This window comes from Podarcis filfolensis (assembly GCF_964270895.1).
Source record: "Podarcis filfolensis genome assembly, chromosome: 2".
In the NCBI taxonomy this organism is placed as follows: Eukaryota; Metazoa; Chordata; class Lepidosauria; order Squamata; family Lacertidae; genus Podarcis; species Podarcis filfolensis.
Genome location: NC_139605.1, coordinates 17,472,361 through 17,498,079, shown reverse-complemented (window position 1 = coordinate 17,498,079; position 25,719 = coordinate 17,472,361). Strand labels below are relative to the sequence as shown.

Here is a 25,719-nt window from a genome sequence, read left to right as displayed (position 1 = left end):
GCCGGGACCACATAACACCGGTTCTGAGAGATCTCCATTGGCTCCCAGTACGTTTCCGAGCACAATTCAAAGTGTTGGTGCTGACCTTTAAACCCTAAACAGCCTCTGTCCTGTATACCTGAAGGAGCGTCTCCTCCCCCATCGTTCAGCCCGGACGCTGAGGTCCAGCGCCGAGGGCCTTCTGGCGGTTCCCTCATTGCGAGAAGCAAAGCTACAGGGAACCAGGCAGAGGGCCTTCTCAGTAGTGGTGCCCACCCTGTGGAACAGCCTCCCTTCAGATGTGAAGGAAATAAGCAGCTATCCTATCTTTAAAAGACATCTGAATACTCAGGGAAGTTTTTAATATTTAACGCTGTATTGTTTTTAACACTTGATTGGGAGCCGCCCAGAGTGGCTGGGGAAACTCATAATAAATTATTATTATTATATTATTATTATTTGAGCCCCCCAATAATAATGTGGAGCCTGTTTGTTATAATGTGTCTAGGTAGGAACAGCTGGTTCTTGCATCCCAGAAAACAAAAGATGCTCCAGGCCATTCTCAAAGAAGAGGTGGGTGTGTCAACAAGAGCCCTCTACACACAAACAGACCCAGCCAGGCAGACTCGTCTGACAAGGTCTCTTCACCTCCGCCACCTCCAAACCTTTTTGCAAAGGACAAATCTACCACTTCTCTGATGTAGCACCACCCCTAACCAGAAGCTTGCAGAAAGGCCGTGGGTAGGCAAGCTAAGGCCCAGGGGCCGAATCCGGCCCAATCGCCTTCTCAATCCGGCCTGCGGATGGTCCGGGAATCAGGGTGTTTTTACATGACTAAAATGTGTCCTTTTATTTAAAATGCATCTCTGGGTTATTTGTGCGACATAGGAATTCGTTCTCCCCCCCCCCCAAAAAAGATAGTCCAGCCCTCCACAAGGTCTGAGGGACAGTAGACCGGCCCCCTGCTGAAAAAGTTTGCTGACCCCAGAGAAAGGCCATCCCAGAACCCGTTTTCTTGCCTTGTCCATCCTCCTTCTTGTCCGCAGCAACCTTGCTCAACCCTGCCTCCCAGTGTCATCTTCTTCTCCCCCCCCCCATAGACTCATAAAAGCTGGAAGGTACCCCATGGGTCATCTAGCCCACCCCCTGCAATGCAGGAATCCTGCGCACAGCCATCCCTGGGTGGGCTCGAAACCCCAACTTTCTGGTTAACATCCATTTGCACCGACCCATTGCGCTCTTATCCATTATCGTTTGCTTTTGTCTCCATCTTTCAGCCACCCTGCTCTTTATCCTTCCATCCTCTGGGCTCCCTTCCACCCCCCAATTCTAACACCGCCACCCCTCTTTTCAACACACACATACGTGGAGTTTTCTTCCAGCCAAATCCATTCTTCATTTCCTTCCCAAGCGATTTGTCAACAGTATGTAACTATCACCTCCCCTTCTGCATTTAGAATACTCGACAACATTCCATGATGTTGCAGCAGCTTAGCCAATGGCTGCGTGTTATTTCAAATGCCAGCCTATTCTTTTAACCTATCCTAGTAAGTCATTTTCCAGCATGGGGCTTACAACTTCCTGCATACAGTAGAAGCGGAATAGAGGAACCATACATTGAAGATATTGCCTGTAGGTTTATATATGTTGGCACCCACCCACTCAGACAGATTGTGGGAGGGGGCTGTTTTGTTCATGCTTTATTCTGTATTTTGTGTTCACCAAGAGGTGCATCTGAGATCCTTTGTGATGTCACAGAAGACGCTGCCACCAACTTTTCCCTATCCATGGTCTCCAGGCCATCCGTCATTGTAAAAATGTGCCTGGAGACAGACAGGTCGTGTAGAGAGAAGATGCACCATGGTGCATCGGCAACAGCACAACCAGACGCCTTCATATGCCCCAGCTGCAACAAAACATGTCTCTCCTGTATCGGCCTCTACAGCCACAGCAGGTGCTGTGACTCCAACAGTTTGACTTTACCCCAAAAGGCACACTTCTCCATGGTCTTCCAAGACAGACAGACAGATGCCAACAAAAAACCTTCACCCTAAGGTCCCAGATATGTGACACACACACATATCTCTCTCTGTCTCTCTCTCTCTCTGTGTGTGTGTGTGTGTGTACATATAGAGAGAAATATGATGGCACAAAATGGTTTTATGTTGAGCGGCACGTGAGTCTCTGTGCTACAACATTTTTCTCCCACCCCTTATTTACCAGAACTAGTAATGTGGGGAAAGAAAGGGGAGGGGATGAAAGAACCCCACCCTCCAACTTTTATTCCCCCCCCTTCCTAATTACACAACTGGCCAGCCAAAATCATTAATTGCAAAAAAGTTTTTTAAATTCCTGAAAAAGAAACCTACAACCTGTTACAAACGCAGCCCGGATGTCCTGCACGCTAACAGAACTACAGCCAAAGAGCGTCGCCACAGCCACACCGCCGCCACAGCCATCTCGGGAGTCACCTCCGGTACCTCGCCCTCGCCATGGACCGCCTGGTGGACCCCAAGCGCAAGGGAGAAGCGTCTGCCGCGTGACCGGGCTGCCCGAGCCGGGGTAAACGGGCCTGCCGGGTTAAGGCCGGGGCTGGGGGAGCCTGGGCCTCTGCCTGCTTTCGCACGAGCGACTCTAGCAGTTCCGTCTGGCGGTTCATGAGCGCAATGATCTGTTCAGTGTCCACGCGGTCCCGCTCCCGCTCCTCCAGATCGGCCTTCGTGTACTCGCCCAGGGCTGCCAGGATCCGGTCGGTGGCTGCCTGCACCCTTCTGTCGGCCGCGTGGGTGATTTCCAGCGCCAGATCCTGCCTGTTTTTCCTCTTCCGCTTCCGGATGTTGGCGAGGCGCTCTGCGGCGTATGACCTGGCGGGGTCAGGCAAGGGACTTGGGGAGGGGGTTATGGCCCCGTCTGAAAAGAACGAAACAAAATTATGCTTAGAACTCACTTCCTCAACAGCAAGTCCCATCGAACAAAGTGGGACTTTCTGAGTCAACATGATTCGGATTTTCAGCGTTAACTTTAAGAAGCAGTGCGTGAGTTTGCTTTTCCCCCTCTTCCTCCTCCTCTTATTTTCCTTTTGTGTTGTGTCATTTTTTGGTATAGCTTGATTTTTTAAAAAAAAAATGATTTGTAAGCTCTCTCTACCATGGGTTGGTTCAACTGAGCCACAGTGCGAAGGAAAGACAAATGTGTTGGTTCCTATCCATCCCTTGCGAGTCGGCTTCTTGGTACCTACCTGCCTGGTTCCTTGTGGCAAGAAAGAAAAATGCATCCTGGTAACCCAACAGGGAAGAGTTATGCTTTGGTTTGTGGGCCGCAAATGACTAACATAGTTTTGTGTGGGCCGGCAAGCTCCTGCAGATGACCATGGGCGAGTGAAGTTTGCAGACCAACTTGCAAGGCTGTTCCCTCAAACAGCGTCCCTGTTGACATGAGACAAGCACTTGCTACCAGTACTTTCTGGAAATGAATGACATTTCTGGAAACACTGAAGACGATTTTGTTTCGACACAATTCTCCACCTGGAAGAAGCGGCCTTAGGTTGAACAATACAAAACAAAAACGTCAACTTGGGTTTTAAAAGCTTTTTTGTGTGTTTGTGTGTGTTCCGCTCCTTCTGTGGCCTGCCTGCCAATTGCCTTGAGACAGTATGTAAAAAGTGATTCATAAATTAATAAGGCTACCTATTAACATAACTCCACCTATTAGAAAGGATTCTTCCTTGCTCCAGGCGAGCATCTAATTTACATCCAGTCATTCAAATGATTAACCTCCTGAATTGGCAGTTCTTATCTGCTTGTTTTGTTTTGTTCTTACCTACTGTTGAGGCAGAGCTGCCCGGTTTATCGCAGGGAGGAGACAGCAGAGGTGGAGCTGGACTGCTGGCTTCTGCTGTTCCTGAAGAAAGACAGAACATTGATTAATTTCAGGAGCATAGCTGGCCTTTGTCCACAGCAACAGCCCTAGCCCCCCTCTGCTTCTGGTCTATCGTATCAAAAACCACAACGTATGCATATTGTTGTGCAGAACGGACTGAGGAAATGCTTGGGGGCAGATGTGTGAATGCAGAAAGCATAAGAATGAAATGATCATCATATACAAAACACAATGCAATCCCTTGGGCATTAACCCAGCCCTTGCATTTTGATTATCGAGTTCAAGAATATAACACTCTTCTCTTCAAAACAAAAAAATTTTTTCCTTCCAGTAGCACCTTAAAGACCAACTAAGTTAGTTCTTGGTATGAGCTTTCGTGTGCATGCACACTTCTTCAGATACACTGAAACAGAAGTTGCCAGATCCTTCTATATAGTGAGAAGGTGGGGAGGGGTATTACTCAGAAGGGTGGTGGGAATGGGTGATTGGCAGATAGCTGTGATGAGCCTGTTGACGACTCTTAACGACTGCAATAGGTCTTACAGGAAAAAGCAAGGGGTGGGAAGGTGAAAAATGGCTTTGTCATGTATAATGAGATAAGAATCCAATGTCTTTGTTCAGACCAGGTCTCTCCATGGTTTTAAGTTTGGTAATGAGTTGCAATTCAGCAGCTTCTCTTTCCAGTCTATTTCTGAAATTCCTTTGTAGTAATACAGCCTAGTCTTCAAGCACTAGGCTGGCAGCCAAAGACAACCAAGCCTAATGAAAGACCGGTTGAAGGAGATGGATGTGTTTAGCCTGGAAGAGAGGAGACAGGATATCCATCTTCAAATATCTCAAGGGCTGCCGCGTGGAGGATGGAGCAAGCTCGTTTTGCTGCCGCTTTAGAGGGTAGGACCAAAACCACTGATTCAAGTTACAAGAAAGGAGATTCTGACTAAACATCCCATAACTAAATAAGGTAAAAAGGTACAGGACCCCTGGACAGTTAAGTCCATTCAAAGGCAATTATGGGGTTGTGGCGCTCATCTCGCTTTCAGGCCGAGGGAGCCGACGTTTGTCCGCAGACAGCTTTCCGGGTCATGTGGCCAGCAGGACTAAACCACTTCTGGTGCAATGAAAAACCGTGATGGAAGCCAGAGCGCATGGAAACGCCGTTTACCTTCCTGCTGCAGTGGTACCTATTTATCTACTTGCACTGGCGTGCTTTTGAACTGCTAGGTTGGCAGGAGCTGGGACAGAGCAACGGGAGCTCACCCCGTCGCGGGGATTTGAACCGTCAACCTTCTGATCAGCACGCCCAAGAGGCTCAGTGGTTTAGACCACAGCACCACCTGCGTTCCTTTATAACTAAATAACTGCATGAGAGGAAGGACATGCGCTGATGCAAGAGGACTTGCTCCCTCTCGCCTCCTGCAGAGCATGTGCTTCATGCCCTTCCCAAATCTGCTCTGGAGGCTCGGAGGCAACCCCAGAACAGATTTAGGGAGCACACTGTGGGGGGTTGGAAGTCTCACTGCGCAAGTGGAAGTAGCTCTTCTCTTGCAAGGTTTTATCGCTACTTTGGATATGACTCACTGTCTGTAACGCTGGAGGTATTACGGAGCCATTGTGGCAGGCAGTCACTGGTGTTTTTTTTAATCCTCCGCAAATTTCTCCAGTGAACCTGTCTAAGCTGGCCGGCTGTCACTACATCTCATGGTAAAAGGTAAAGGTACAGGACCCCTGGACAGTTAAGTCCAGTGAAAGGCGACTATGGGGTTGCGGCGCTCATCTCGCTTTCAGGCCGAGGGAGCCGGCGTTTGTCCGCAGACAGCTTTTCAGGTCATGTGGCCAGCAGGACTAAACCGCTTTTGGTGCAACAGGACACCATGACAGAAACCAGAGCGTACGGAAATGCTGTTTACCTTCCTGCCGCAGCAATACCTATTTATCTACTTGCACTGGCGTGCTTTCGAACTGCTAGGTTGGAATTAGCTGGGACAGAGCAACGGGAGCTCACCCCGTCGTGGGGATTCGAACCGCCGACCTTCCGATCGGCAAGCCCAAGAGGCTCAGTGGTTTAGACCACAGTGCCACCCACGTCCCTGTACATCTCATGGTAGCTAATGTGCACCACCAGCAACACACTGGCCAAGCAGCAGTGCATTATGGGAGAGGGATGACAGCCAAGAGGCACAGTGACACAAAATCATCTGCTTGGATCTTCATGCTTATAATGAGTGCAGCAAAGGAGAGGACGATATATATACACACACACCCTACTTTTCTTCAAGCAGCTCCAGGCAGCACATGGTTGTCACCCCACCTCTCAATTTTATCTTCGCAAAAACCTCGTGAGCTTCCTGGGGATTCGAACCCTGCCGTCTCCCATCATGGCCTGCCTTCCTAACCACTACCCCACAGTGGCTCTCTGGAGTCCTGTGGCATGTTGAAGACCAAGTTATTCCACTTTTTTCGCAGGCTTTGGACTGTTTAACTAGATGTATGCTGCAAAAGCAGCAATTATGCCACGGTAAATGGATTTAAGCCTTCCAAATGCCACAGTAGCTTTGACCTTTCACAGCAACAGCGGGTCACTTTTATTTATCCTTATGGTGCAAAAGTGCTTAGGAGAGAGAGAGACTTTCTGTTCCTCATCAGGCAATGGCTTTTCCACCTGTCTGTCCCCACCCAGCCTTACCAGACTATAACTTTGAGAACAGCAGCAGCAGCAGCAGCAGCTGGGAAGTGAGGAGTTCAGGGATATTTTTTTAATACAGTTTTAGGTTGTGCTTCTTAGTTTCTCAATTTGATCCTTTTACATGGTTTTTGTATGTTTTATGGTATTTTGCTGTTACTTTTATTGATTGCAGATTGGTAATTCTTTATTGTGGTTGAACTGTTTAATTACTATTTGCTGATATTTTATTTTACTATTTTACTATTAGATTCTGATGGATTGCTGAACGTTGCTTTGTTTGATAGAAGTTGTTTATTTTAAAGTTATTGCGACTTTTATATTGGATCAGATTGTTACTATTAACGTTTGATGTTTTAATATGTTTTTATGTCTTGGAAGCCGCCTAGAGTGGCTTGGGCAACCCAGCCAGATGTGCGGGGTATAAATGAATTATTATTATTATTATTATTATTATTATTATTATTGATAGCCAAAGTTAGCCATGCTTGCAGAATCACAGAACTGGAGAGTTAGAAGGATTCCTGAACAATGAAGGAATTTCAGCTATTAGCATCCAAAACTCAGTGTAGGACAGGTTATTTAACACCTCTAATTTCAGCACTGGATATCAGCGCTTCTTGGGTGAAAGGTGGAACACACATTAAAGCCAGTGTAGTGATACAGGTGGTAAAGTGTCAGACCTGGGAGACCAGGCCATGCTTTTTTCCCCTGGGGGTACTCAAGGGTAAAGATAAAGGACCCCTGGACGGTTAAGTCCAGTCAAAGGCGACTATGGGGTTGCGGCACTCATCTCGCTTTCAGGCCGAGGAAGCCGGTGTTTGTCCACAGACAGCTTTCCGGGTCATTTAGCTAGCATGACTAAACTGCTTCTGGCACAATGGAACACCGTAACAGAAGCCAGAGTGCATGGAAATGCTGTTTATCTTCCCACTGCAGTGATACCTATTTATATACTTGCACTGGTGTGCTTTTGAACTGCTAGGTTGGCAAAAGCTGGGACAGAGCAACAGGAATTCATCCCGTCACAGGGATTTGAACCGCCAATCTTCCGATCGGCAAGCCCAAGAGGCTCAGCGGTTTAGACCACAGCGCCCAACTGGCACCCTTTTCCCCCTAGACAAAAAGAACTGACTAAATGTGTGGTCTTTACTGCAACGACTTCATGGTGAGTACCGGCACTTTTTTCCCTACAAGAAAAGCACGGAGACCCGGGTTCAAATCCCCACTCTGCCACGAAGCTCAATGACCTTGACCTTGGACTACTCACAGGCTCTCAGCCTAACTGACCTCGCAGGGTTGTTGTGGGGGATTAAATGAGGAGGACAACCATGTACGCTACCTCGGCCTCCTTGGAAGAAAAGGCGGAATCTAAATGCACAAAAATAAAACAAAAGACACTGTCTCCCAGGGATTGCTTTCTTTTTTAAAGGCTATTTTGAAAACCTCATTCCACAGGGCTCTCCTCAGACATCAAATGCCGCCACTGACCCGTGGGAGACGTCACAGGCATTTCGTCGGGGGCTTCCTCCTTTATGCGCAGTACAGGGAAGCCGCCCCCCAGGCTGGGGACCTGGGGGGGCGACCGCGTCCTTAGAGCCAGCGTCTCCTGGCTGCCCATTTTCGCCCCCTCCGCTGCAGCTTCTTCCTCAGTGGAGCACTGAGACATCGAGTCGGCGACAGACGCCCCGCGGCGGCTCAAGGCGGGCAGCACCTCCGGGGGCGGGACGTCCGCCTCGTTGGCCAATAGGTGATCAAGCTGGTCGTAGAAGAGCCAGGCCAAATGTCCTTTCCCCGGGGAGTTGTTGGCCTTGGCTATCCGGTAGTCCCTCTTCAGAGTCTTGATCTTGGAGCGGCACTCTAGGGCAGAGCGCTTGTGGCCTCTCTGCGCCATCTTGCTGGCCACCACTTGGAAAGTCTCGATGTTCCGGTGGCTCCGCTGCAGCTCCTGCTGGATCTCCCGCTCGCGCCAAATGACCAGCAGGTCTATGATCTCGGGGTAGGTCCACGTGGTGCCGCGATACTGCCTGTAGGGGGCGATGGCAGGCTCAGGCGTTTCGGCCGCTGGAAAGCCAAGTGGGAGAGAGGTGAAGCCAAGTGGGAGGGAGGTGAAGCCAAGTGGGAGGGAGGTGAAGAGAGAGAGAAAGGTTAAATCAGAAAGAACAGGGTGGGGAGAAAACAGCTGAGAATATTTAATCGCCGTATTTTTCGCTCTATAAGACGCACCAGACCATAAGACGCACCTAGTTTTTGGAGGAAGAAAACAAGAAAAAAATTATTCTGAATCTCAGAAGCCAGAACAGCAACAGGGATCGCTGTGCAGCAAAAGCAGCAATCCCTCTTGCTGTTCTGGCTTCTGGGATAGCTGCGCAGCCTGCATTCGCTCCATAAGACGCACACACATTTCCCCTTACTTTTTAGGAGGGAAAAAGTGAGTCTTATAGAGCAAAAAATACGGTATCTTTTTTTGCATGTGTGTCCTGAAGCATCACAATAATTTTTAAACTCTTGAGACAGAGGGAGGTGTCAAGAAAAATAAGGACTGCACTAGATCTGACACTAAGAAGCTAGAAGGTTTTCAGTATTCCTCAAGTAGACTCTGCTGTACAGCCAGGTTTGAGGCACACAATGCACGGATCCCCTGGGATAGCTCAGTCGGGAGAGCATGAGACTGTTAATCTCAGGGTGGTGGGTTTGAGCCCCACATTGGGCAAGAGATTCATGCATGGCATGGGGTTGGACTAGATGACCCTCGTGGTTCCTTCAAACTCCACAATTCTTTGATTCTGCTTTGAATGAGGAGGGTGCATCTTCCTCAATGCTGAGTGAGCACAACCTGCTCACTCAAACTCTGGGCAAACAGAGGGAGAATAGACTTCCTTGCAATGAGGTTGAGGGAACGTTCTTTCATATGTGGTGGACCTGTAAAATGGTAAAAGAGCATTGGGAAATAATTCATAATGAATTGAAAAAAAATGTTTTAAAGTACAGTGGTACCTTGGGTTAAGTACTTAATTCATTCCGGAGGTCCTTTCCTAACTTGAAACTGTTCTTAACCTGAAGCACCACTTTAGCTAATGGGGCCTCCTGCTGCTGCCACACCGTTGGAGCACGATTTCTATTCTCATCCTGAAGCCAAGTTCTTAACCTGAGGTACTATTTCTGGGTTAGTGGAGTCTGTAACCTGAAGCATATGTAACCTGAAGCATATGTAACCTGAGCTACCACTACTTTTTTAAAAAAAACACACACCTTTTTGTTGGGGATAATTCAGACGAAATTCCCAGGTGTCAAAAAAAGGTTATTAATGTATGCCACTACTGCGGCTTGTGTTTCGTTAGCCCAAAAATGGAAATTGAGCAAAGTCTCAACTAAAGAAGAATGGCAACTTAAACTGATGGAATATCTGCAGCTTGCAGACCTAACATAAGAGAGCAAGGGGGACATACGTTTAAAGATTGGAAAATGTTTATTGAATGTATGGGAGGGGATTGTGTATACTTGAAAACGTTGGCAGCATTAAGATAAATTCAACCGTGCAAAGAAGTTTGAGTGGATGTAATAATGGAATACCGAATGGTTTACTATATGCAAAATATGCAGGGATTTATGATATGCAAAATGAACCATGGAAAGAGAAGAAGGGAAGCCACTGACATTTTAAGCTTGCTTAAATGAGTATTCTAAATTGCAAACCAGTTTAATAAAATTGCAAAAAAAGTTTAATAAAAACTATAGCACAAGAGAGCAGACTTCCTGGTTAGAAGGCATGCGCTAGCCCTTCCAGGTGGAGTTGGCCTCTCACCTAACTTGCTTCCAGGCAGGATCCGCCTCCCTCTCGCAGCTTGCTCACTTGGGATCCACGGCTCTTCCTCAGACTCAATCTTGCAGATCAGCTCTGGCTCGTCAGCAGGCAACCCTGCGCAGGAAGGAGCAGAAGAGCAGCAAGGCCCAGGTCAGTTGGCCGTTCCAACCATCATTGGCTAGGGAGATGTTCTCCATTGCTTCACCCGAGCCCACAATAAAATGAATTCTAGCATTACTGGATGGAAGGTTGGTGGGGGCAGGGAGGAAGGGAGGGGGCAGGATTTGGGGTTCTTACCCAGCAAGGCCATCGTTGCAAAGTTGTTCTGCATGACAACACCCCCAGCGCAGGGCTCTTTGGTTCTGGCCCAAAACGGCTCCCTGATGAAGTCCCACCACTGTTGGGCTCAAGAGTCACCACCATCCAGAGAAATACACGGGGCCAAATGTCTCCTCCCACGGTTTCGACCAAGGAACTGTGACATGTAGGGGGAAAGCAGAGGAAACGGTGAATCATTTGGGAGCACCCAATGCTGCAACAGTAGGACACAGGTGGCGCTGTGGTCTAAACCACTGAGCCTAGAGCTTGATGATCGGAAGGTCGGCGGTTCGAATCCCCGCGACGGGGTGAGCTCCCGTTGCTCTGTCCCTGCTCCTGCCCACCTAGCAGTTCGAAAGCACGTCAAGGTGCAAGTAGATAAATAGGTACCACTCCAGCGGGAAGGTAAACGACGTTTCCATGTGTTGCTCTGGTTCACCAGAAGTGGCTTAGTCATGCTGGCCACATGATCCGGAAAAACTGTCTGTGGACAAACGTTGGCTCCCTCGGCCAGTAAAGCACCGCAATCCCAGAGTCGTTCACAACTGGACTTAACTATCAGGGGTCCTTTACCTTTTACCTAATGCTGCAAGATGGTTGAAGCCAAAGCCTGCTCACCCTGTCTGTTGTTGTTTTCTCTGATTCTGCGCTTCTAACTCATTCAAGAATTTCTTGTTCTCTAGCATGTCTTGGCCCTTTTCATTTTCCTGTTCCATATGCTTGGAATCACCTTCCAGGAAGCATTGTGGAGTTGCCCCCTCACTCCATTTGTTCAAATCTCTCTTTAAAATTTGTCCTTTTTTCTGGAGCCTTTGGCTCTGGATAGCTCGTTCTGTTATACCCGGTGTAACTGTCTGTGAATCAGTGCCATTTTAAACTATTGATGTTTATTGCATTGTTTATATTAGTTGCTTTAGACCAGTGGTTCTCAAACTTTTTTTCCCTGGGCCACACTTTCAGAATAAAAATTTGCTTGCATATACCAGAAAATATTTTATTGATAAGAGGGGCAGATTCAGCAACTTCTAGCAGTGTTTGATTTATAACATAGAACACAACTGCTTTATAATATGATCATGGGCGGCCAGAAAGTATAAAATGACGCAGCTACATAAGAACGTGAATCATTCCCAAAATATAATATTGATAGTCCTTGAATCTTCCTGCCACACTTGCCATCTTCTCCTGGACTGACCATGGCTGATTATCAGTTAAACATCTGGCAAGTTCAGATGACAACCTTGAACTTTGAGAAGAAAAGTAACTTGATCCAGGGACAGTCCACATATATACAGTGGTACCTCAGGTTAAGTACTGAATTCGTTTTGGAGGTCCGTTCTTAACCTGAAACTGTTCTTAACCTGAAGCACCACTTTAGCTAATGGGGCCTCCTCCTGCTGCTGCTGCGCCACCGGAGCACGATTTCTGTTCTCACCCTGAAGCAAAGTTCTTAACCCGAGGTAATATTTCTGGGTTAGCAAAGTCTGTAACCTGAAGCGTATGTAACCTGAAGCGTATGTAACCCGAGGTACCACTCTATTGGCCTATTCTAACCGCTTTTTCTTAAGAGTGACTGCTCCTTCTCAGGCTGCACAGAAAAAGCATCTTGGCTCCAGAAATTCATTCCGATTGTGCAGATAAAATATAACTGATAGATTTCTACAGGATGGGAAATTAGTGTGTGAAAACAGTCCAGATCCAATGATCCCCAGTTGTGGCATCAGGTGACAGTCAGGTGGGTTGCCCCGCCCACTTGTCAAAGTTGGCCCACAAAGGGCAAGTTCTAGCCCCGCCGGAGCCAAAATGTAGCCCCAACAACCTGGCAAATAGATCCAGTGTCATTGTGGCTGAAGCCCAAGCTCAGAAATTGGGAGTTGGGCATCCAGCCTACCCTCCACTAGACTCATCGGCCTGCCAGTCACACAAACACTCATGCGCTGTATATATATAAAATTCAGGCTACCATGCCAAAGGCAGAAACCAAAAGGGGTGCCAAGAGCCACTTAATTTGCCTGATGTGCTAATAATGTACCATTATGTAGTTTGGCAGTCATTAGGTGGCACAGGATTTAGTTGTGTCTGGGTGAAGTCAGGCATTTCCTGTTACTGCTCTTGTTGGAGAGAAACAACCAAGTTCTTGTCTAGCTTCCAGCAATTTTCCGGTGGAAGGGGGTCCTAAGAGGTCCTCTAGCCCAACCCTGCTGCTCCATACAGGATCTACAATACAGGGATGCAACTACAGCACCCCTGAGAGGGCCACCAGGTTTCGGAAGCTGCTCTGAGCCTTCCGGGACACGCGACCCCAGCAATTTCAGGGTGGTTTTTTCCTCCTGGGTCCTGCATCAAAAGCACCATTAAAACCTGCAAAACCAGTTTGAACAGAGATCCCAGCTGGTGGGGTTGGGGAAAGAGACCGCACGTATACGTTGAGCAACAATGATGGCTCTAAGATGCCACCTCTGAATTTCAAAAGAGGTTATTTTCTGTGCTGAGAGCCTGTCTCTGTGGTTGATATTATTATTCCTTGCCCACCCTTCACCCTAAGGTCCTGGGAAATTGCAACACCAAACTGCAATATTTAAAACAGTTTTATCATCACAAAAATAAGGCAGGCGCTAAAAATGTACACCTCAAAAGCAAGGGTAGAGGTGCCACTCTGTGGGGAGAGACCCCTACAACTCAGAGCAGGCATGGGCAAACTCCGGCCCTCCAGATGTTTGGGACTACAATTCCCATCATCCCTGACCACTGGTCCTGTTAGCTAGGGATAATGGGAATTGTAGTCCCAAACATCTGGAGGGCCAAAGTTTGCCTATGCCCGACTTAGAGGTTGCAACAGAGAATGCCCTCTCCCAGGCCAAGGCATTTAGGGCTTTAAACACTATTTTGAGCACCTTAAATCGGGTCTGGAAATGAACCGGCAACCAGTCCAGCTGCTTTAAAATAGGTGAGATCTTAACTGGAAGCCCAGCCAGGAATCTTGCCTGATGCTTTTTGGAGTACGGTGGGCAAGTCGTGTCTGCCTAGCGAGGAAGGTGGCTGAAACCAGATTCCAAACACCTTGTCGATTTGTTTAAAAATAAGAGCTACCGCTTGGGAAACTGTCCCGAGACAGAAGGAAATCAGAGTAGCAAATGCAGCATAACGTATCTGGGGACTGTCTACTGCAGAACCGGCAGAACAATAATTTCAGACTCAGTCTAAATGAGAGGGTTTCTTCCCCCCCCCCCCCAAGGCTGGGGGCATAACAGGGTTGGCTCCCATAGCATGACAGTTGTGTCTGTTCACACTTATTCCACCACCACCTCTGATCAAATAGCACTGCAGGTTTTTTTGACAGTTTCCAGACTCTTCAAAACCATTTGGACCGGGCTCTATGGTGGGGCAAAAGAAACTAACAATGCATGCACACAAACCAGGACAACACTGCCTCTCTCATGCCACCTGCAACTCTCTCTTAAAAGTAAATAATTAAAGTAAAGGTAAAGGGACCCCTGACCATTAGGTCCAGTCGTGGCCGACTCTGGGGTTGCGGTGCTCATCTTGCTTTATTGGCCGAGGGAGCCGGCGTACAGCTTCCGGGTCATGTGGCCAGCATGACTAAGCCGCTTCTGGCGAACCAGAGCAGTGCACGGAAACATTGTTTACCTTCCCGCCGGAGCGGTACCTATTTATCTACTTGCACTTTGAGGTGCTTTGGAACTGCTAGGTTGGCAGGAGCAGGGACCGAGCAACGGGAGCTCACCCCGTCGCGGGGATTCGAACCACTGACCTTCTGATCGGCAAGTCCTAGGCTCTGTGGTTTAACCCACAGCGCCACCCACGTCCCCATAATTAAAGTAGTGACGTGTTAAAAATAAAAATCAGAACTCAGGCCCTATACATTATCTTGTGAATCGCCCTGAGATCTTTGGATCAAGGGTGGTATATAAATAATAATAATAATAATAATAATAATAATAATAATAATAATTATTGCAGTATCATACTAGACAAAACCGTCATGGCCTCCCCTAAAAAATCCTGGGAGCTGTAGCTTGTTACGGGTGCTGAGAGCTGTTAGAGGAGACCCCTATTCTACTCAGAGAGCTAAAGCTCACAGACGTTCTGAGGAAGAAGAACTGATTGTTAAACCACTCTGGGACTTGTAGCTCTAAGAGGGGGACAGGGTTCTCTTAACCACTTCCAGCACCCTTAACAAACTACAGCTCCCATAATTCTTTGGGGGGGGGAGGAAGCCATGATTGTTTAAAGTGCTGTGAAGACACATCTCTTTATCCTAGCTTTTGACACTAGAGGTGTATATTTTTAGCACCCCTTTTGATTGTAAGTTTTTACTATTGCGCTTTAACGATGAAACCCACCCTGGGACCATGGGGTGAAGGACAGATAAGTTAATTAATAATAATAATAATAATAATAATAATAATAATAATAATAATATAGTGCAGCTGAGGCCACACACAGAGGAAGGCAGGGGTGAGGGTGTCAGCTGAGGACCCCAGGACTAAAAAACGAGAAAGACACTGGAGTTTCAGTGAGGAAAGGGGACAGAGTGGCGGTACTGATCTCAATTTTCTTTAGGGAATTTGAAGAAACCAGGGGCAGAAGCACCTCGCTTCTTGCCCTGGACTTCTCAACCTTCTCTTCCTCATCCGGGTGGATTTATGCAGGCATATACAGGAAAAACACCCCCCCCCAAGCCTCCCACCAGTTTATTGCTGTCCTCTCAGAAACAAGTTCCACTGAGTTCCATCATGTTGCGCTTATTTCACAAGCAGAACTTCACCAACTCCACCACCGGCTTACACAGCCCCAGGGAAAACGTCCACCAGCACAGACCACCACCCTACTTTCCCCAGCCCAAACAAGTCGTTCTTGGCAGGAAGAGGGGGATCTCAGCTCCCTAATCGCCTTCTCCGCCTCTTGTGATTCTGGGTTTCTGGATTTCTAGCAATCATTATTAGGGGGTGGGGAGGGGGGATTTCTCTTTCTGCAAAGTCCAGAGGACTTGCCGCTGTTTCCTCACCCGATCCACCGCACACCCATTCCCAAACCCCAAGATCTGCAAGAGAAGCAGGAACAGCGCGGAAGCAAAAAAAAAAAAAGCACGTGAGAACGCGCGATCACGGGAGCTGGGGTGTCCACTCGCACCCCAAACTCTGATACACTTCCAGGGCCACCCCGACCTGCCAGAATGACTCACAGTTCGCCCAACTCCGGCCAGGTCCTAGAGACGCACCTTTTCCCTTTTCTACCCCCCTACCTGCTGGGTGTTTGGTTTCTGCAAAAGTGACGCGTCTGCAAAGGCTCCGCGATCCCGGAGCGCGTTTGCAACGCAAGGAGGAGGAGGAGGAGGCAGCAGCAATGGCTCCGGCTGCTGCTGCTTCCGAGGAAAGGAGGCGGAGGAGCCTCGCCAGCACGTCCACACACTTCGCGGCACCGAGCGGGGGAAACATGGAAAAAAGAAGACCCAGGCACTCGGAGCTGTCGTGGCTTCCCTTGCAAGGCAGCCCGGGTACTGTAGTTCGGCCAGAGGCGGCGCCTCTCTTCGCCGGAGTCTCTCTGCTTCCCGCCGGAACTACAACTCCCAGAGTTCCCTGGGAGAGAGCGGACCCGGACTAGCTGAACTAGTTTTGGAACCGGTTTGTGTTTGTAGTGCAGATGCCGAGAGGCGCAAGCGGCGACCAACGCCTTGGAATGGGGGCGGGGGGGGGATGCGATGAGGGTTTCAAAATATATATTTTACGGAGAGCTGAGCAGCCAAATTTGCATGGCTGATTGTGGGGTTTTTTGTGTTTTTTTTTAAGTTGTGATTTTGTTAGTGGAGGCTTTATGGAGCCTGGAAGGAACGCTTTTGTTTCGGCAGATGTTTAGAAAGTTGACGCGATTTTTAATCCGTTTTTAGTCTATTGTTTTAATTTTTGGGGGAAAGTTTTAAATTATTCTATAAATTTATTTTGTATATCGCTTACATTCGTGGATCTCAGGGTGGTTCACACACACAATATTCAAGATTAGAAGAAACACACACAAAATATGTAATAAAAATATGGTTAGTTTTCCTTATTGATAATTTTACTGTTTTGTTCTGTTTTGTAAACCGCTTTGAGCATTTTGTTTGTTTGTTTTGCAATCAAGCAGTGTATAAATTATATAAAATAAAAGAATGAACAAACATTTTGAAATAGATTTGTCGTGCAAGCTTATGTAGGACTACTCGGAAGTCAGCCCCGTTGAATTCAATGTGATTTAGTCTCTGGGATGTCTGTATAAGATGGCAGCTGCAGGCTGCAATTCCAAACATGCTTACAAAGGCGCTTGGTAGGGTTTACCTCTGAGTAAACACGTGCAGGATTGCTGCCACCCTCTGCACATTTACCTGGGAGTAAGCCCCACTGAATGCAGTTTGGCTTCTGTATAAGCATGCATTCAAACGGCACTATTAGGATTGCTGAGGACTTTTCCTCTGCCTGCTCCCTTCCATCCTACACCGTCAGCAGCACCTAACCAGACAGATACCTGTCAGGTGAAGCTTTCACCTGCACTTCATTTGTGTGCTGGGGTGGGGCGTGGCTTTGCTTGCTGAAATTATGTACATCAGTCAGCGTGCAACAGTAGTCACACTCTGGGAACGGCTTTGACTTGCTGGCTAAACCAGGTGAGGGTAGCCGATGGGTCTCAAACCCTCCATGAGTTAGGAACGGTCCACCATTCCTCAGACCTTGTGGGGGGCCGGACTATATTTTGGAAAAAATAATGAACAAATTCCTGTGCCACACAACTAACCCAGAGATGCATTTTAAATAAAAGGACACATTCTACTCATGTAAAAACATGCTGATTCCCGGACCATCTGCGGGCCGGATTTAGACGGCAATTGGGCCGCATCCGGCCCCCGGGCCGTAGGTTGCCAACCCCTGATCTAGGAGATGGAAAACTCTGATCCTAACTGAAAGGACAGATCCTGAAGCTGAGGCTCAATACTTTGGCCACCTCATGAGAAGAGAAGACTCCCTTGAAAATGTCAGCATCGCCCTTGAGCCAGTGTCACCAACTGGACTCATCCACTTCAGCCCCGACTGGGCTAGGCGAGCTGGGTAGCACTTCCAGAGACCACCTTCTGCACAGGAACAGGTCAAAGTGCTGTGGACTCACAGCTTAGAGTTGTGAGCACCGGATCCACTTCCACAAGAAGTCAGTCGTCGCACAGCAGAGTATAGCAGAGCATAAACAACTCGGAGAGCAGCTCTGTAGAATATCTTCTTTATTCTATCTACAACTATAATACACAGCTATATACAGAGCTAAATGAGGTTTAAACGTAAATGAATGCTAAACTGCACTGAGTGCCTGCAGCTGCTCTTAGCAGCAACCTTATCTATACACACGATCTCTCTCTAACACTCAGTCTCTCTCTCTCTCCAACACACTGACTGACTGACTCTTTGATGTGGTGCTGGAGCAGTATAAGCAGAGAGCAGAAAACCGCCCTTCCTCTCTGGAGAATCAGCAGAGATCATCAGCAGATTCTTGGATATGGGAGGGGTGAAATCTCCTCAAAGACCCTGATGTTGGGAAAGATGGAGGGCACAAGGAGAAGGGGACGACAGAGGACAAGATGGTTGGACCGTGTTCTCGAAGCCACAAACATGAGTCTGACCAAACTGCGGGAGGCAGTGGAAGACAGGAGTGCCTGGCGTGCTCTGGTCCATGGGGTCACGAAGAGTCAGACATGACTAAACAACTAAACAACTAAACGACTAAACAACTAAACAACAACAACAACAAACCTCCGCTGCCTTGTGGATATACTCATTTGTGAAACTCGAGGAAAAATTCATACCTGCTGGCTTGTGGGACATCTTTGGGAGGAGAAACGGCTAAACGCGACACAAATCAAGAGTGGAGTCCCTAAAAGGGTCAGATGTTGCCTTCTATGCCTCCTTCTGGCAACTCCTTCAGCTAAAGATATTTCTTTCCTTTCCTTTGAACCACATCAGCAAGGCCAAGAGTGGGGTCTTGTTATCTGGGCATCCCAGGACCTCCATGTACACTGCCCAGGCTTGCAGCCCAGGGAGGTCACTTCAGTGCTGCAGATGCAGAAAAAGCAACAGTTAATGAGACAGCTTTTGAATGCATAGGAGAAAGGTTAGTGAGATAAGGTGGTAACTTGAGGCCATTTAAAAAGAAACTGTCCTTAAGAAAGCGAGGCGGCTGCCATGCCTGTGAGAGCACTGTTATGAAAGGCCACATCTCCTGTGCTAGACATAATTTTAATACTATCTCTCCCCAGGCCAAGGATTCCCGGGATTTTAAGTTCTGTAAGGAGAGCTAGAGGGATGTGGGTGGCGTTGTGGGTTAAACCACAGAGCCTAGGACTTGCCGATCAGAAGGTCGGCGGTTCGAATCCCTGCGACGGGGTGAGCTCCCATTGCTCGGTCGCTGCTCCTGCCAACCTAGCAGTTTGAAAGCACGTCCAAGTGCAAGTAGATAAATAGGTACCGCTCCGGCGGGAAGGTAAACGGCGTTTCCATGTGCTGCTCTGGTTAGCCAGAAGTGGCTTAGTCATGCTGGCCACATGACGGAAGCTGTATGCCGGCTCCCTTGGCCAGTAAAGCGAGATGAGCGCTGCAACCCCAGAGTCGGCCATGACTGGACCTAATGGTCAGGGGTCCCTTTACCTTTTATGGACTGCCAGAAGATCAAACCTATCCATTCTGAAGGAAATCAGCCCTGAGTGCTCACTGGAAGGACAGATCGTGAAGCTGAGGCTCCAATACTTTGGCCACCTCATGAGAAGAGAAGACTCCCTGGAAAAGACCCTGATGTTGGGAAAGATGGGGGGCACAAGGAGAAGGGGACGACAGAGGACAAGATGGTTGGACAGTGTTCTCGAAGGTACCAGCATGAGTTTGACCAAACTGCGGGAGGCAGTGGAAGACAGGAGTGCCTGGCGTGCTCTGGTCCATGGGGTCACGAAGAGTCGGACAGAACTAAACGACTAAACAACAACAAATCTTGCAAATCTTGCACTGGACTCCGCCTGACTTTGGCAGCAGTCTGCATAACAAAGTGATCTTTAATGAAATTGCCTCAAGAACCACCAGGTGGCAGCAGACACAAAGCAACGTAAATTTGAGGTCGGAAAGGCTGAGTTTTAAACTTCATGCAAGTTGTGATGGATGGATGTATATTCATGCCATTTTTGTACTGAGATTCCTGCATTGCAAGAGGTTGAAACAAATGACCTTCGGGGTTCTATGGTTCTATTATTCCCCTCACATCATCCTTCTGCCAACACTTCCCCTTTGTGCGGAATTCGTCTTCCAATCTGTACCTGCTGCAACACACGATCATTTAAAAAGAAAGTACTTTAAAAATAAAAATCCTGTTTCTGCATTAGGGTGCAAATCCATGCAGACTTAATCCATTAAAATTCATTTGATCAACCAAATAAGATTTATTTAACAGGATGACTGCCCTAAGGGGGGCTGATTTGCCTGTGTGCGACTACACTTTGATTCCTGATCATCTGCACTGCTGACGGGTTTAAATTAGCAGAACTTTAAAAGAACCTGTTCAGTTTTACATTTTGACAAATGCACAAGGCAAAACACTCTTGAGCAGGCTGGTTTAAACGACATCCCTTTGACAGCTGAATCACGCTCCTTCGATAGCTCAGCTGGTAGAGCGGAGGACTGTAGAATACTTAAGAAAAAGTCATCCTTAGGTCGCTGGTTCGATTCCGGCTCGAAGGACAATATGTTTTGCGGAAAGGCCCGAAGGTCGGCATTTCCAGGGAGGGCTGAGAGAGATAGCTGCTGCCAGACAGTGTGGACAACGCTGAGCTGGGCGGACCGAGATCCGCTATATAAGGTTGTATTTTTCCTAATCACTTCGGGACAAGATTCTAGTCCACGGTGATCGACACTTTTCCTCGAATTCTGTGCCTGGTTATTCAGTGAGATCGCTGTGGCTTCTCCAACGTGCGCTAGCAAGAAAAATCCGGCATTTTTGTGTCCATGTGCTCAAAGCAGATGAGCAGAGAGTCAAAAAAACTAAAAGCAGAAGTGGGATGAATAACTTTAAAAAGTAGTAGCCAATGGGGTGGCCCAAGTCAACAGACCAACCAATAGCGTTCGCTGCTTCCGTAGGAGTTTGCACCCAATAGCGTGACCTCCTTACAATTTCAACGAGCCAATCGCAGAGCTTAGTTCCAGTTCTGTACTTAAGCATTTCCCCAGAAGTTCTATTCCTACCCCTGTGCTGTTTTTACGTAAGGAAACTCCAGGTGCAGCCTAATAACTCCACCATTGTTGTGAAAACAAAAACAAAAAAAAAAAAATTTTTTTTTTCTTCCAGTAGCACCTTAAAGACCAACTAAGTTAGTTCTTGGTATGAGCTTTCGTGTGCATGCACACTTCTTCAGATACACAGATATCGTGGGTTTTGGTGTTACAGTACTAAAAATAATTTTTAAAAAAGGACAAACAGAGCGATCTTGTGCATGCCTACTCTCGAGTAACACCCATTAGTTCAATGAGCATCTCCCCTCGTTGCAAAGCTCACACGTGCAACCCAAACCCACGAACAGAAAGCAGAGAAACAGATTTAAACTTTCCTTATCTATCTATCTATCTGTCTATCATTGCCAGAGAAACATGTGAGATCTGACCCAGCGGAGACTAACAGTTAAAGGTATTTCTGTTTACCAGGTTCTCTGGTCGTAATGCCTTTATAAGGAAATGCATTCCAGTGGCGGGGCCTTTTTGCGGGGAGGGTGGGAGAGACTTTTGATGCCCTCAGCCTGCAGTGCACTCTGATCACCTGTGAATTAAATTGAGAACGCATCTGGAATTTGGTGGGGCATTTATAATAGAAAAGGGGGAAAAAACAATGTCCTTCGAGCCGGAATCGAACCAGCGACCTAAGGATGACGGCTTTTCACATTCTACAGTCCTCCGCTCTACCAGCTGAGCTATCGAAGGAGCGCACTCGTGGCTTTTAGTCACAGCAAATAAGCGCCTCCGCGTCCAGTTTCGTTTCTTTGCTTTCCCGCCTTCCAAATTCCACATTTGTTGACTCAACAGAAAAGATGACGTTGAAGGCACGTTGCTAACTCTAAAGCAACGCATTCCAGCCACGTTCTGTAAAACTGACCAATTTAGCATGGAGGGGGGAGGCAATTAAATATATATATATGCTTAGAAAGTGGTGGTGGCAATTTTAATATGTTTTAATATTTTAACTTTTGCAATGCTTTAAAGCATGGGTGGAAATTTTTCTGGATTTTATGGTTTTATCTTTTTGCATATATATATATGCAAAATATATATATATTTGCAGACAGATGGGAATTAAACCACGCTCGTCGTCGTGCAGCTGGTCGATGCTATCCGTGTTGACTTGGAAACTCCTCGGTGTTCAGAAGGGATTACTCTCAGATTAATGCGCGCAGGGTGGCAATCCTGCTAATCGGACTGGGCGACGCGGCGGCAGGGCGTGAAGGACAGGCGCAGAGAGAGGCACAGGAACGTGTACAAATGGGCGCGCGTGTGCAGGGCGCGCGAGAGTAACGTGTGAACCTGCCTTTGTGCTCGCGTGCGTGCTTATGCATATTTGCAGCTCAGCTTTCCAAGCAAAACAGCTGCCCTACCCTGGTTCTGCCACACGGTGGCGGTAGGTCAGCGGCGAAGCTGGATCACGACATGCGGGTCCGATTCTGCCAGCGGTTCCAACTCTGACGCTTGGAATCTTGATACTTTCCTCTGCTGGCCCACTTCTATTTCTATTCTATTTTATTCCCACCAGCGAGATTTTCGTGGAGCCAGACTGGAGATCCCAGGGCTAGTGTGTGACGGCGCCTAAACTTTGGAACTCCCTATTGAGAATCAAGCAGGCACCTTCGCTATACTTTTGGCACCTGATTCAAAACATTCCTGGGGAGACAAGTCTATGCAGATGCTTAGAAAGTGGTGGCAATTTTAATATGTTTTAATATGTTAACTTTTGTAATGCTTCACAGCATAGGTGGAAAAATTTCTGGATTTTTATTTTTTTATCTTTTTGCAAACAGCTACAAGGGCTTTTTAAACAGTCAAGCGGTGCGTAACTTTTTATGAAAGAAAATAAATAAAACAGGCTGTCAAGCTGATTTTGTCTTTTGTTATTGAGATTCTGGTTGCCTGCCCTAGGTGACTGGCAGGCTGTTTGGACAGGCCTGCTTTCAAGCCGGCAGGAGTTGCAACTGGGGAAGGATGGGGGGTGGGAAAGAGGGGAAAAAGAGCAGCCCCCTCTCCTGAACTGTCACTGAAATGCACAGAGAAAGGAAACAAAACAATTTGCTGGAAGATCCAGCAGGAGCCATTCCAGGAAGTTTTGCTGTTGTTGGCAAAGCATTCATAACCTGCATCTGTTCCATTTGCATTTTGTTGTGGGGTGTGCGTGCGAGAGAATAACTGCTTTTAACTTGAAATGTTCTTGATCCCCTTTGCTGTTCCTTCCTGGTAAAGAACAAGGAACTATTTCCCTTAAATCACGGTTGGTTCTCTCTTTTATAACAGCAGCAGGGCTCACCTTCAGGCCTAAGCCTGTTTTCCTCTCCCCTCCCCTTTCCAAAAACCCATTTGTCGTGTCCTGCAGGTATTTCATGGACAGCTGCCACATCTTCTTAGGATACCGCAGGTATTCTAGAGAAACACCTGAAGAAAAGCTGGCCAAGTCAGATGCTGCCCCAGGTTTCACGACTCTACTGCTGCTACTGCCTATGGAAACACAGTAATTCCCATTTGAAATAAAGGAACACCTTGGAACACAAAGATCTGTGATCCAGGGCGGAAATCAGTTCCTTAACTACAAATGACAACCCTATCAACTTTTGAATGGGTGGGAGAAAGTCTACTTGTACACAGAATCTGGGAGGCTTTGAGAGGAGAAACTGATTTCATGAGACGAAAAATGGAGGTTACACCGCCTAACAAAATCCAGATGTTTGCAGAGGTCTAAGCACCAAAGTTTCTGCTTAAACATACACTTTCAAATGAAGGGAATCTTCTTGTTTTAGTTTTGACAACTGGATTAAACGACAGACTTGCATGTATTGGCATATTTTGCATAAGTTCCTGATTGCAAAGAATGGAAGGTTTTGTATTGCTTTTTGGAAGAGAAGAGGTATATATAAAATATACCCATGAAGTTATTCAAGCACTTATTCCATTCCTGTGATGCCTCAACTGGTCTGCTCTGCCAAGGCCTCTTGAGAATTCATCATGAACTGCCCAGATATCTGGGCTTGTCCAGCGATATTTCCATTTTGGTCTGAAGTTGCTGTCCATGCTACCTCTTATTATCAGTGAAATCCTTGATTTTTGCAAATGTTCATATACTTTTACATTATATTCTTGTACTATGGGAGCAATCAGCACGACACAAAATGGAAATTACAAGCCTTTGCAGGTGCTAAGAGATTTAGAAGGGTAAATATTCACCTTAATACGCTTGTTACATTCAAACTTATTTTCTATAAACACCAACTTTGTTTGAATACCTATTCAGACACTCCAACTCTACAGTTCTACGATTTGGAGAGCATATGTCAATACATTAAGTGTAAATACGAATAGATCTATATTTATTGTGACTGTAGATGGCAATTCTTTTTTTGTTTCATTGTCCCCTTGTGCATGTTTGTCTTTTCTTAAATAGATTTCCAGCGAAAAAAGTATATGAGAAAGGAGCTACCCACATAGCTAACCTCAACATGTAGCCACATGAGTGAGAAAGCTGCAGGTTTTATTCATGTTACATCACATTTCAAACAGTGCCAATTATACAGATGCCTCTTCCACCTGAGGCGTTTTTACTCAACAGGAGGATGGAGAATAGGTTAGCCAATGGCTCTTGTTAGCTATGTTAACTAGGTATGTAAGCTCCATATTCAAAGTATAATGGAGCTGTCAGGTTAAGATGTATGCTGCCTCTGGACCCATTATGCTGCCAATGAACAAGACGGCAGGTGTAGTAAATCACTATTGCATCCTGCTTCTGTTTTTTTTTTTTTTTAATAATTTTTATTAACTGGCCAATCACATCAAATTAAATCACATCACATAAATTCCAAATTACAAAGCCAAATTTTTAAATTTTGTTGGGGGAACCCATACTTCAAGATCCAAAGGGGGATTCAGATCATCTTCTTATTACTGCGTTAATGTCCAAATCAGTCCCAATCAGTCCAAACAAAATTCATAATTCTATCCAGTCTTATCTTGGTGTTTCCACATCATATCTTGTTCATATAATTTCTATTTTTCCTTTACGATCTCTTCTGTTAGTCTCCTTAAGCCGATAAGCAAAATAATAATCCTGTGTGGATTTCTCGTTCCTCCACTAAGTCCAGATGGTTTCCATATATCTCCTTCGTAGATAACATCGCTCTTTCCATCATAAATTTGGCATTTGTCGCTCTTAAGTCCCACCGAGAAGTTGATCCACGATATGTAAACAACTCTATTTCTCCAGACCCAAGAGCTCCAACAATGCCTCCCAAAATGGCGACGGCATTTTTAACTGCGTCATTCCAAAACTCTTAGCTTTCCAGCTTCATCTTGAAACATTGCTTTGGTTCAAAAGTTTATCTCCACACAGCCTTAAATCCACAGCTTAAGTCCTTAGTTTCTGACTCATTAGGGGAGGGGATTCTTGTTAAATCACATAAGAAAAAGGAAGGCAGGTTTTTCCCCTCCTCCCCCCTCAGTCATACCGTATCTTGACGTATCTTCTCATATTTTATTCTTGTCTTGTTATCAGAGATCTCTTCTGTCAGCAGTCTTTACTCCCCTTTTTCCTTGAAGCGTGTGCAATTTATCTCGTCCAAATTGTTTCTTTTGAAGATGCTTGCAACTAGCGGCGCGAATCAGGGACGGCGTCCAGGAGTGCCGGAATCCCACAGGAGGGCTTTGTGCCTAGTGCCCCCACCCCCACAAATTCGGGGGTGATATAGGGCACAGCAGGCAAGGGCCGTCCCCCCCACAATCCTGGGGGGGGGTTAGGGAGG

The 25,719-nt window shown here is 46.9% G+C and overlaps 1 protein-coding gene across 2 annotated transcripts; it reads right to left on the bottom strand.

The window, feature by feature from the left end:
* Window positions 1-2,304: 2,304 nt before the first annotated feature.
* On the bottom strand, window positions 2,305-16,172 carry LOC310757004 (uncharacterized protein). Of its 2 annotated transcripts, none has more exons than XM_083602078.1 (6): window positions 15,928-16,172; window positions 10,641-10,818; window positions 10,344-10,457; window positions 8,030-8,602; window positions 3,799-3,879; window positions 2,305-2,889 (listed from the first exon to the last, which is right to left on the bottom strand). In XM_083602078.1, the coding sequence occupies exons 2-6, from the start codon at window positions 10,672-10,674 to the stop codon at window positions 2,447-2,449; spliced, it is 1,245 nt and encodes a 414-aa protein (XP_083458204.1). In that variant the 5' UTR covers window positions 10,675-10,818; window positions 15,928-16,172; the 3' UTR covers window positions 2,305-2,446. The 2 variants fall into 2 exon arrangements, with proteins under 2 accessions (XP_083458204.1, XP_083458203.1); XM_083602077.1 differs by lacking the exon at window positions 15,928-16,172 and adding an exon at window positions 11,235-11,468.
* Between the last annotated feature and the right edge of the window lie 9,547 nt (window positions 16,173-25,719).

Coding starts and splice junctions, on each gene's coding strand:
- LOC310757004 (XM_083602078.1), bottom strand. CDS start 10,674: ATGCAGAACAACTTTGCAACGATGGCCTTGCTGG. Junction 10,458..10,640: donor TGCAACGATGGCCTTGCTGG/GTAAGAACCCCA, acceptor CTTCCTGCGCAG/GGTTGCCTGCTGACGAGCCA. Junction 8,603..10,343: donor CCTGCCTGGAAGCAAGTTAG/GTGAGAGGCCAA, acceptor TTGGCTTTCCAG/CGGCCGAAACGCCTGAGCCT.